This window comes from Enhydra lutris, unplaced genomic scaffold, assembly GCF_002288905.1.
Source record: "Enhydra lutris kenyoni isolate GAN:26980312 unplaced genomic scaffold, ASM228890v2 scaffoldscaffold31, whole genome shotgun sequence".
Lineage (NCBI taxonomy): Eukaryota > Metazoa > Chordata > Mammalia > Carnivora > Mustelidae > Enhydra > Enhydra lutris.
The window spans coordinates 6,711,311-6,723,559 of record NW_019154115.1 but is presented as its reverse complement, the minus strand read 5'-3'; the positions used below and the strand labels follow the sequence as shown (position 1 = coordinate 6,723,559).

At 37.2% G+C, this 12,249-nt stretch overlaps 1 protein-coding gene across 2 annotated transcripts in view; it reads right to left on the bottom strand.

Moving 5' to 3' along the window:
• Positions 1-12,249, bottom strand: part of LOC111153209 (leucine rich repeat containing 49) — a 155,583-nt gene that overhangs the window by 18,585 nt on the left and 124,749 nt on the right. For both annotated transcript variants that reach the window (XM_022512090.1, XM_022512089.1), the window contains 2 exons: positions 4,782-4,967; positions 1,835-1,944 (listed from right to left, as the gene is read on the bottom strand). In XM_022512090.1, the coding sequence (XP_022367798.1) occupies positions 1,835-1,944; positions 4,782-4,967 (296 nt within the window). The remainder of the gene's footprint in view (positions 1-1,834; positions 1,945-4,781; positions 4,968-12,249) is intronic.

Genomic DNA, 12,249 nt, shown 5'->3' with positions numbered 1-12,249 from the left:
GGATGACAATCTCCTGATCAGCTAGCTCCCTGAGCAGAGGTTGGCAGTTTCCTTGGTGGGCTGGTTCTGTGGTATCATTCTGAGAGTCATTACACTGCTTCCCTGGCCCTTCCGATGATTTTACAGACAATGAATTCCTTGTATATCAGTCATTTCCTACTTATTCTACCAGAGTGAATTCTCTTATCTATAACTAAATCACAAAGGACATAGCATCCTTAACTTTTGTCCTTCTATCCATGCACATTTTCTCAGTGTGTTCTGTCAGGTATAACTCTTCTAAGTATTTTTCAAATTATCCTCTTCTCCACTCTCACTGTCTTAGTTCATGCTTTCAAAATCTCCCTCCTGGACTATAATGAGCCTTTTTGTTGTTGTTGTTGTTGCTGTCACACCCCAATTTATTAGTGTAAAATGTTATTCAACAATCTTGGTTTCTTCTTCAACTTTGCTCTTCTATTATCATCCCATGCTTTCTTTTTTTCCTCTCTCACCATAGCACATACCCTCCCCAACATCCACCATCCAGCCACATCATCCCTCCCACCCCCTCCCCTTCAGCAACCCTCAGTTTGTTTCCTGAGATTAAGAGTCTCTTATGGTTTATCTCCCTCTTTGGGTAAATCTTGTTTCATTTTTCCCTCCCTTCCCCTATGATCCCCCATCTTGTTTCTCAATTCCTCTTATCAGGGAGTCTCTGATTGACTTATTTCGCTCAGCATAATACCCTCTAGGTTCCATTCACATTATTGCAATGACAAGATTTCAGTTTTTTAATGACTGCATAGTATTCCATCATATATATAGACTATAAATATATATATATATATATAATATTATATATGTATATAATATTATATATATATATATATATATATATATATATATATATATATACCACATCTTCTTTATCCATTCATCTGTTGATGGACATCTAGGCTCTTTCCATAGTTTGGCTATTGTGGACACTGCTGCTATAAACATTTGGATGCAAGTGCCTCTTGATTGGTCTCCAGTCCTTCCATCTCTGCCTACTCAAATGGCAGCCTTTCTAGAATGTACATCTAATCACATGACTGTTGTGCCTAATTACAAAGCCCAAGTATTCACTTTTGTTTCAAATGGATTGCAAAACTCTTCAAAAATCAGACCAAAATCTTCTGGCTTCATTTCTGTTCACTATTCACAATTATCCCATACTCCAATTACTCTAAACTTGATAAAATTTTTTGCACCTTTGCAGATCTCCTTCCCCTATACCTGAAAAACTCCTCATTTCTGAAGAGCTAGATAAAATGTTATCTTCTTGGGGTGCCTGGGTGGCTCAGTGGGTTAAGCCGCTGCCTTCGGCTCAGGTCATGATCCCAGGGTCCTGGGATCGAGTCCCGCATCGGGCTCTCTGCTCAGCAGGGAACCTGCTTCCTCCTCTCTCTCTGCCTGACTCTCTGCCTACTTGTGATCTCTGTCTGTCAAATAAATAAATAAATAAAATCTTTAAAAAAAAAATGTTATCTTCTCTGTGAAGTTTTCCCTTATGTTCTTCCAAAGTGCAGTTGGTCTCTCCTACACTCCTACAGCCCTCTCTGAAATCTGAAGCATTCACATTATAAGTGTTTACATATATCTTTAAATTATTAGTTTATAAGCCACACAAGAGCAAGAATTTTGTCTTATTCATTTTTACACCCCAACACTTGGAAGAGGGCAAGTCACAAGACAAATTTAGGATCAATGTTTGTGGGATGCGCAAGTGGCAGTTAAGAGGTATGTGGAATTTATCCCTCTTTTCTAGTGCAACAGAAATTTCATAAAAATGATAGAAATTAAAGATTACCTGACATCACCCAGAATTGAAATCAGACGGTACTGGGGTAACTCAGAAGATGCGACATGTGCTAGGATTCCAAAGAGCCTTTCAGCCATTATCATATCATTCTGTGTCACCTGAAGAGATACAATGCAGAGGGGTCAAAATGACACTGTCTCTAGCTTGATACAATTAACACAATTCCAAAGAAATTTCTAAGTATTTTCTTTTTAGCCCAGGGAAGTACCTTCCCCTGGGCTGCACGAGAGAGTTCTCACTGACATTTCTTTCTTCCCAAACTTAATTGAAATGAAGATGTACAAATGTGGCTTGTAGTGACGGAGGATGACTGAGGTGACGAGTTCACTCTGACTCAAAGCAATGTTCCCTGAGAATTATACTTGAGGCAACTTAAATTCTTAATGAATTTTTTTCAGAAATCCTACAGTTTCTTGGAGTAGAATGATTTAGGGGGAAAATTCTCAAGTGTCAAAGGAATAGATTCACTGTAATAATGTGTCAAAGGTAAGCCAAGATCTTGTTCATACCTTGCTTCTATAAGAATAACACTGTCCCTTTCTGAGAGATGGAACATGAGATAAGCAAGGATACTCCTGTTCATTCTAAAATTATGTCTACCTTGCTCTCCACAAGGAACAATGGTCACAGGTATTCTTTGTAAGGGCTTATCCCCATGTTAACCAAGAAGGTATTAAAAGCTAAAAGTGGGGCTTGGATTAATATCTGGGGCTATTTTCTTTAATATAAGATGTGGTTGCTTGTCCTTGCATTTTAAATACTATTCGTCTACACAATCAGTAGTTTCCAACCAGGGGCAATTTTGGCCCCTAGGGAACATTTGACAATGTCTGGAGACATTTTTGGTTATGACAGCTGGCAGAGGGGAGCTACTAGAAACTAGTGGGTTGAAGCCAGGGGTGCTGCTAAACATCCTCATTGCACAGGACAGCCCCCTCAACAAAGGACTACCTGGCCCCAAATGTAAACAGAGCTGAGGTGGAGAAACCCTGGTATAGTCAAATGTTGGAACTTAAAAACATTCACTAATACTAGCTGTAATACATTTCACAGGCCCGCTCCAAAAAATAAACCCACAATTCCCAAACATCTTACACACATGACTCAGTGCAGTCTCACACTTTTCCTAAGACCTTCAGAGTTAAGGAGGCTGCTGTTTGCTCAGATCTTTCCTTCCGCTGACAATGAAGTTACTTGGTCTAACATAGTCACCTAGTGGCCAGTGCAGGCCACTACTCCATCTTTTCTTCTTGATGCGCACAATTCAAATTTAATTCTTCGGTGAGCAATATTATTCTCTCTCATATACAAAGAGATGTAAATATATAGTATAATATTATTACATATTGTCAAGGTTGAGATAAGCAGCTTTATTTTAGACTGTCAATAAAGGGTCAAATATCCTGGGCATTGACATTTTAGGAAATTTTAAATCAGAAGTTATATTGATATTTGGTATTTGATATATTGATATTTTAAATTAGAAGAAGTTATATTGGTTCTTTATAATTCTTTATTTATGTAATTATACTGCACCATTCCTCCTATTTCAAGGTTCTATCATACTTAGTACATCTCTAGTAGTGATCCATGTCTGGGTAAATATACTACTGAGGTTAATGGGGTCAACAGTTTGGCCATTAATGAAGGAGAACACTCACCCATAGTCAAAATCACTATTCTACTTCCAGACCAAGGTAGCTTTGGGAAACTTTGGGACTAATTGTTAGGTCTGATCAATGACTCACAACCTCTCTGGGAAGTACCAAGAGAATACACAAGAGTACACAAGACTGAAACAAATCTCTTGGGAACTAGCTGGAGAAATTAGTAGTCTGAAGGTTCCAGATTTGTCCCACATTTTACTCATGAGCCTAGCATGGTTGATGCTAATTTCACTTGTACACTGACTCGGAGATCTCCAGTCTCTTAACACTCTAGTAGATTTTTAGAATGCTAGGCCAGAAGTACTTGTAGAGCATCAGCTGCAGGGAAATACAGTTGCTATTATCATCATGCTGGCAAATTTGATTATAGCTCATTTTACAATAAGGAGGTCTTCTGATTTTAAAGAGATAATTGTAATAGTATTAACAGTCATATTAGAGAACTTCTTTCTTTGGAGGATTATTTAAATTCAGTGCAGGAATTCCACAGGAGAGGAAGAAGTATAGTTTCTCTCCTTTCTTCCAAAATAGTATTTAGAGAACATGGTCTTTGGATAGCAGGAAAATTATTCCTGCGACAAGCTTAGCAAAATCAATCTGAAAAATAACCTGTCACTAATAATATTCTAGCCCTGAGTTATACAGAGCAGGTAATCCACAGGCAGCTGTTACAAACTATTAACAAAGCAGTCTAGACACTTACATATGCTTGTTTTACTCCTTTTTTTCTCATTTTTACTTTCTCTTCTTTTGCCTTTCTTATTTCTCCTTCTCATCTTTTTTTTAAAATTATTCTTCTTTCCCTGCATACATTCTTTTTTTTTTTTTCCTCACTTCATTCCTCCCTCTACCATGACCTTTATCAGCTGACCTTTGCGTACTACTTCCCCATCCTTCTCATGTGTCTGGCAGTTTGCAAAACACTTTGAAGAATACTAAGATCATAGTACCTACATAGGTGTTCTTCTTTTTTTTCTTTCCTGAACTGTCATCCTACCAATATTTTACTTTTCTGAATGTTTACAAGGAACAGTAAAAGCATTTGCTATTCACCATGATTTGGCTGTTATTTTTAAAGTCTGTTCAGTGCTTTAGAAGTTTTTTGATTGATCTTTAGCTTTTTAACATTGTAAATGTCAAGATTTGGGGAAAATCCATAATATCTCTCAAAAGTTCTTTCATGATTACTGAATTTCCTGACCATTATTATAGCTACTTCCCCTAAAAAGGAATATTTTGATTCTACAGCTAGCTTATATTTAGCTTACCTCTGTTCCATTTATTTTCTGCATACTAAAATGGCTCAGCCTAAACAGTACGTAGTATTTCCAGAGTGTGAAATTGACAACCGGATTTCCTTGCGGATCAATTGTCAACTGGTCGACACGGCGCAGTTGAGCTAGGGCATTGAACTGCTGCAGCATGACAAGATTTGTTTCCTTGAATTTAAGGTGCTGCAACAATAAAACACAAAAAAAAGCTGAACATTGAATTTAACCATCTTAAAATATTAACATTAAAGTTTCAGTGACCATTCCCCAAGAAGTCTGTAAACTTTAGGTAAACTAGTATGTTTTCAATTATATTAAACCAACTGCATCTACCAAATTTACTTCATTTTAGTCCATCTGATACATCACTGATGAAATCCATTAATCCACCCAGTATTGAATTCAAAGTGATTCCCCATCTGCAAAGGATGTCCCCCATTTACTAGCAAACTAAGCTCCTCAAAATTAAATAAATATACAATAATTCAGACTTTCAGGCATTACGATGATTTTACATGCTTTATACTGAAATTGAATCTACAAAGGAAAGATTAGAAATAAAACTTTGAACTTTATGAATACAGGGCTCACGATGGTTCTGAGAAGAACTGATTAGTTGTTATTACCTGTATCTTGCCAATTACTAGTCAGGCTAGTTAAACTGGCCATAGGACAAGAAAATCACTAAAACTGAAATGCTACTGTAAGTGTTCTTTCTGTGTAACTGGATGCTCCTTTCTGAACATATTGTCTCTATTTCCATCTGTCTTCTTTAGTGAGGATAAGGTGGCAAAAGAAAACGAACTAGAAGAGAGCAGGTGAAGGAAATCACTTGGCTAACAGAGAAAAACAACAATAATAAAAACTCAAGGGAGAACTCACAGTTTCTGCAAATAACATACTAATAAGTAATGTATTAGTACCAAAAACAGCTAATTGGAAAAACTCAAAAAAGCTAATTTCTCAACCTTATTTAAAAAAAAATTCAATTCCAGTATAGCTAACATATAGTATTATATTAGTTTGAGGTGTACAATACAGTGACTCAACAATTCTGTACATTACTCAGTGCCCATCACAGTAAGGGCACTCACAATCCCTTTCACCTCTCTGGTAGTCATGTTTGTTCTCTATAGTTAAGAGTCTTTTTGTCTTCTTTTGCCTTTATATATATCACATATATCCTTATATATATCACATATACATACACACAGTGGAGTATTATTCAGTCATAAAAAGAAAGACATCTTGCCATTTTTAACACACACACACACACACACACACACACACACACACATCCATTCTTCTGTGGACTGACATCTTCTTTATCCATTCATCTGTGGATGGACACTTGGACTGTTTCCATAGTATGGCTATTATAAATAATGCTGCAATAAATATAGCAATGCATATATCTTTTCAAATTAGTCTCTTCATATTCTTTGAGTAAATACCTAGTAGTTCAATTACCAGATAGTAGAGTGGTTCTGTTTTTAACTTTTGGAGAAGTCTCCATACTTCCTCCCGCAGTGGCTCCAAATTTGCATTCCCACCAGCAGTGCACAAGCCTTCATTCCTTTTTCCTCACATACTAGCCAAAACCTTTGTTTCTTGTCTTTTTGATTTTAGCCATCCTGACAAGTGTGAGGTGGTATCTCACTGTGTTTTTGATCGCATTTCCCTGCTGATGAGTGATGTTGAGCATCTTTTCATGTGTCTATTGGCCTTCTGCTTGTCTTTGGTGAAATGTCTGTTCATGTCTTCTGCCCATTTTTTAATTAGATTATTTGTGTATCTGGTGTTGAGTTGTATAAATTCTTTATACATTTTGGATACTGACCCTTTCCTGGATGTCATTTGCAAATATCTTCTCCCATTCAGTAGGTTGCCTTTTAGTTTCGTTGATTGTTTCCTTTTTTGTGCAGAAGCTTTTTATTTTTATGTATTCCCAGCAGTTTACTCCCAATAAATATACATAGCATATTTATGTATTCCCAGTAGTTTATTTTTGCCTTGCCTCAGGAGACCTATCTAGAAAGAAGTTGCTTCAGCCAATGTGAATTAAGTTACTGCCTTTGTTTTCTTCTAGGATTTTTATGGTTTCAGGTCTCACATTTAGGTCTTGAATCCATTTTTGAGTTTATTCTTGTTTATAGTGTTAAGAAAGTGATCCAGTTTCATTCTTTTGCACGTAGCTATCTAGTTTTTCAACATTTGTTGAAAAGACTGTCTTTTTCTCATTGTATATTCTTGCCTCCTTTGTCAAAGATCAACTATTTCTATGCTCTCTATTCTGTTCCATTGATTTATGTGCCAATACCACACTGTTTTGATTACTACAACTTTGTAGTATATCTTAAAATCTGGGATTGTGATACCTCCAGTTTTTCAATTGTGAGACCTCTTCTTTTTCAAGACTGCTTTAGCTATTTGGTTTTTTTAATGGTTGCATGCAAATTTTAGGATTGTTTGTTCTAGCTCTGTGAAAAATGCTGCTAGTATTTTGATAGGGATTACATTAAATCTGTAGATTGCTTTGGGTAGTATGGACATTTTAACAATATTTTTTCTTCCAGTCCATGAGCGCAGAATACCTTTCCATTTCTTTGTGTCATCTTCAACTTCTTTCATGAATGTTTTAGTTTTCAGAGTAAAGGTCTTTCACCTCCTTGGTTAAATTTATTCCTAGATATTCTATCATTTTTTATGCCATTGTAAATAGGATTGTTTCTTAATTTCTTTGCTACTTCCTTATTGGTGTATAGAAATGCAATGGCTTTCTGTATATTGACTTTCTATCCTGCAACATTACTGAATTCATTTATCAGTTCTAGTAGTTTCTGGTGGAATCTGTTGAGTTTTCTTTTTTTTTTTTTTAAGATTTTATTTATTTATTTGACAGAGAGACAGAGAGCACAAGTAGGCAGATCAGCAGACAGAGGGAAAGGGAGAAGCAGGCTCCCTGCTGAGCAGGGAGACCAATGTGGGGCTCAAGCTCAGGACCCTGGAATCATGACCTGAACTAAAGGCAGCTGCTTAACCAACTGAGTCACCCAGGCACCCCTTTGTTGGTTTTTTTAAATGTATAGTATCATATCTTCTGCAAACAGTTAAAATTTTACTTCTTCCTTACCAATATGGATGCCTTTTATTTACTTGTCTAATTATGGTAGCTAGGCCTTCCAATATTCGTGAATAAAAGTGGCAAGAGTGGACGTCCTGGTCTTGTTTCTGACCTCAGGGGAAAAGCTCTCAGTTTTTCACCACTGAGTGTGATGTTAGCTGTGGGTTTTCATATATGGCTTTTATTATGTTGAGGTATGTTCCCTCTAAAACTACTTCGTTGAGGATTTTTATCATGAGTGGATGCTGTACTTTGTCAAATGTTTTATTTGCATGTCTTGAAATGACTTTATGATTTTTATCTTCTCTCTTGTTGAGGTGATGTATCACGTTGATTGATCTGTGAATACGGAATCATCGAATACGCAATCCTGAGATTAAATCCCACTTGATTGTGGTGAATGATTTTTTTTTTCCTAATGTATTGTTGGATTTGGTTTGCTAGTCTTTTGTTGTTGATGAGTTTTGCATCTATGTTCATCAAAGATATTGGTCTGTAGCTCTCTTTTTTTGTATATCTTTATCTGGTTTTGGTATCAGGGTAATGCTCACCCTCATATGATGAATTTGGAAGCTTTCCTTCCTCTTCTATTTTTTGGAATAGTTTGAGAAGAATAGGTATTAACTTGTCTTTCAATGTTTGGTAGAATTCACCGGTGAAACTGTCTGATCCTGGACTTTTGTTTGTTGGGAGGTTTTGATTACCAATTCAGTTTTGCTGCAGGTAATCAGTCTGTTCAAATTTTCTATTTCTTCTTGACTCAGTTTTGGTAGTTTATATGTTTCTAGGAATTTATAAATTACTCCTAGGTTATCCAGTTTGCTGGCATATAATTTTTTTATAATATTCTCTTATAATCCTTTGTTCTTTCTGTGGTTTCGGCTGTTATTTTTCCTCTTTCATTTCTGATTTTATTTGAGTCCTCTCTCTCTCTCTCATGAATCTGGCCAAACATTTATTAATTTTGTTGTTTTCTTCAAAGAAGCAGTCCTGGCTTCATTCATCTGTTCTATTGTTTTTTATTTCTATTTCACTTAATTTTGCTCTAATCTTTATTTATTTCCTTCCTTCTATTCATTTTGGGTTTTTGTTCTTTTTCTAGCTCAGGTTGTTGGAGATTTTTCTTGCTTCCTGAGGTAGGCTTGTACTGCTTTAAACTTCTCTCTTAGAACAGCCTTTACTGCCTCCTAAAGATTTTGGACCACTGTGTTTCATTTTCATTTGTCTCTGTGTATTTTTTTATTTCCTCTTTGATTTCTTGGTTGACCCATTCATTTTTTAGTAGCATGTTATTTAATCTCCATGTATTTGTGTTCTTTCCTGATTTTTTCTTGTGGTTGATTTCTAGTTACACAGTGTTGTGGCCGGAAAAGATGCATGAAAAAAAAAAAAAGACTTCAGTCTTTCTGAATTTGTTGAGACTTGTTTTCTGGCTTAATATGTGATCTATTCCAGAGAATGTTCTAGCTGCACTTGAAAAGAATGTGTATTCTGCTGTTTAGGATGAAATGTTCTGAATATATCTGTTAGATCCACCTGGTCCAATGTGTTCTTCAAAGCCTCTTTTTCCTTGACGATTTTCCATTTGGATGATCGATCCATTGATGCAAATGGGGTTTTAAAGTCCCCTACTATTATTGTACTACTATTGATGACTTCCTTTATGTTTGTTTTTAGTTGCTTTATGTATTTGGGTGCTCCCATGTTGGGTGATAAATATTAACAACTGTTACATCTTGTTGGATTTTTCCCTTTATTATTATATAGTATCTCTGACTTTTGTTACAGTCGTTGTTTTAATGTCTATTTTGTCTGATATGTGCTATGATGTGGACTAGCTTTCTTTTCATTTTCATTCACATGATAAATGCTTTTCCATCCCTTCACTTTCAATCTGCAGCTGTCTTTAGGTCTGAAAAGAGTCTGTTGTAGGCAGTATATAGACAGGTCTTGCTTTTTTATCCATTCAATCACCCTGTATCTTTTTTTTTTTTTTAAGATTTTACTTATTTATTTGACAGACAGAGATCACAAGTAGGCAGAGAGGCAGGCAGAGAGAGAAAGAGAGGAGGAAGCAGGCTCCCTGTTGAGCAGAGAGCCTGATGTGGGGCTCGATCCCACAACCTGGGATCATGACCCGAGCTGAAGACAGAGGCTTTAACCCACCGAGCCACCCAGGCGCCCCCCTGTATCTTTTGTTTGGAGCACAGTCCATTTCCATTCAAAGTAATTATTGATGGCTAGTACTAATTGGCATTTTGTTGCATGTTTCATGTTTGTTTTAGCAGTTCCCCCTGTTCCTTTCTTCTCTTGCTCTTTTTGCTCATGATTTGCTGACTTTCTTTAGTGAAATACTTGGATTTCTTTCTTTTTTTTTTGCATATCTATTACTGGTTTTTTATTTGTGATTACATTAGATTTACACATAACATCTTATGCATATTGCAGTCTCTATTAAGTAGATGGTTGCTTAAGTTTGAACCTATTATAAAAGCACTGAAATTTTACTCCTCTCCCCTCCACATTTTAGTTATATTGTGTCATACTTTACATCCTTTTTTGGAGTCTTTGACGGATTTTTATGGATATACTTAATTTTACTGCTTTTGTGCTTCCTGCTTTTCTTACTCCTGCTTATAGTCTTTCCTTTCCAGTCAGAGTCCCCTTTAACATTTCTTGTAAGGCTATTTTAGTGGCCATGAATTCTTTTAAATTTTTGTTTGTCTGGGAATTTCTTTATCTCTCCTATTCTGAATGATAACCTTGCTGAATAGATCATTCTTGGTTGCAGGTCTTTTTCTTTCAGCACTTTGAATATATCATGCTTTCTGCCTGCAAAGTTTCTTCTGAAAAAATCAGCTGGTATCCCTTGTATGTAACTGTTTTCTCATCTCCTGCTGCTTGCAAAATTCTCTCTTTACCATGCCTTTTTGCCATTCTAATCACTATGTGTCTTGGTGTGGACCTCCTTGGGTTGATTTTGTTGTGAGATCTCTATGTCTCCTGATTCTGGATTTCTGTTTCTTTCCCAGATTTGGGAAGTTTTCAGCTATTATGTCTTGAAATAAATTTTCTGGCCCCTTTCCTCTGTCTTCCTCTTCTGGGGTTTCTATTGTATGAACGTTATTGTGATTGATGGTGTTGCTAAATTCTTAGTCCATTTTCATTTTTTATTATTATTTTTCTCTCCTCTGTTCAGCTTGATTGCTTTCCCCTCTCTCTCCTCCAGATTGCTGATCTGTTCTTCTGCTTCTTCTAGTCTACTATTTATTCCATTTAGTGTATTTTTAATTTCAATTACTGAGTTCTTCATCTCTGATTGGTTCCTTTCTTATGTTTTTTTAATCTCTTTGTTGAGGGTCTCACTGGGGTCCTCCACTCTTTTCTCAAGTCCAGTGAGTATCTTTATGACAATTACTACAAATTCTCTATCAGATACATTACTTATCTCCATTTCACTTAGCTCTCTTGTGATTTTGTCCTGTTCTTTCATTTGGGACATATTTCTCTGTCTCCTATTTTGTCTAACTCTCTGTGTCTGGGTTTTTTTGTGTCTTGAAAAAGTCAGCTCATCCCCTGCTCTTGAAAGTAGCCATCTTATGAAGAGGTCCTGTAGTGCCCTTGCAAAGCAATATCCCGTTCACCAGAACCCAGTGCTTCAGTGGTATCTCTTATGTGTGTTGCACGTGCCCTACTATTGTGGCTGAGCTGTGTTTGCCTTCATTCCAGTCATCTGCAATGGCTCTCTTTGCCTGTTGTGGGCAGAGTTTAGTCCCTGTGTTGTTAGTGGGCCAGTCTGAGGCCACCATGGGCTTGAGTTGAGTCAAACCAGGTGTTTGTCAGAGACACAGTAGCACTGAACTGCAGGGCACTTTCCCTGTGTTGTCCCCTAAGCACCTTTTTGGGAGGCAAGGCCTTCAGTCAGACCCGGTATCTGCGCCCACCCATTGCTCATGCCACAGATTGGTTTTATGTTTATGCTCCCCCTGCCCAGGGCAGGAGTTACTTTGGAGTGGTGTTGGCCCCTTTTGGGACTGCTTGCACAGTGCCAGGCTTGTGGCACCGCTTTGAATGGGCTATATGAGAGGGGCAGGTCCTGTGGGAGAGTGCAGTTGCAGGGCTTATGGTGCCAGCAAGGTCTGCATCCATCCACTGCAGGAGGGGACCTGCAGCAACTCAGGAAACCTCCTGCCCAGGCTAGGATGGAGGGGGCATGTTCATAGAAGTATGCAGGGATAGGGCATGTTGTTCACAAAGTAGGTGGAGAATGTTGGTGTTGTGCTAGTTTCTGCAGGTATCTGTATCTAGGCTGTGGAGTGGGAGAGGGAAATGTCACCTGCC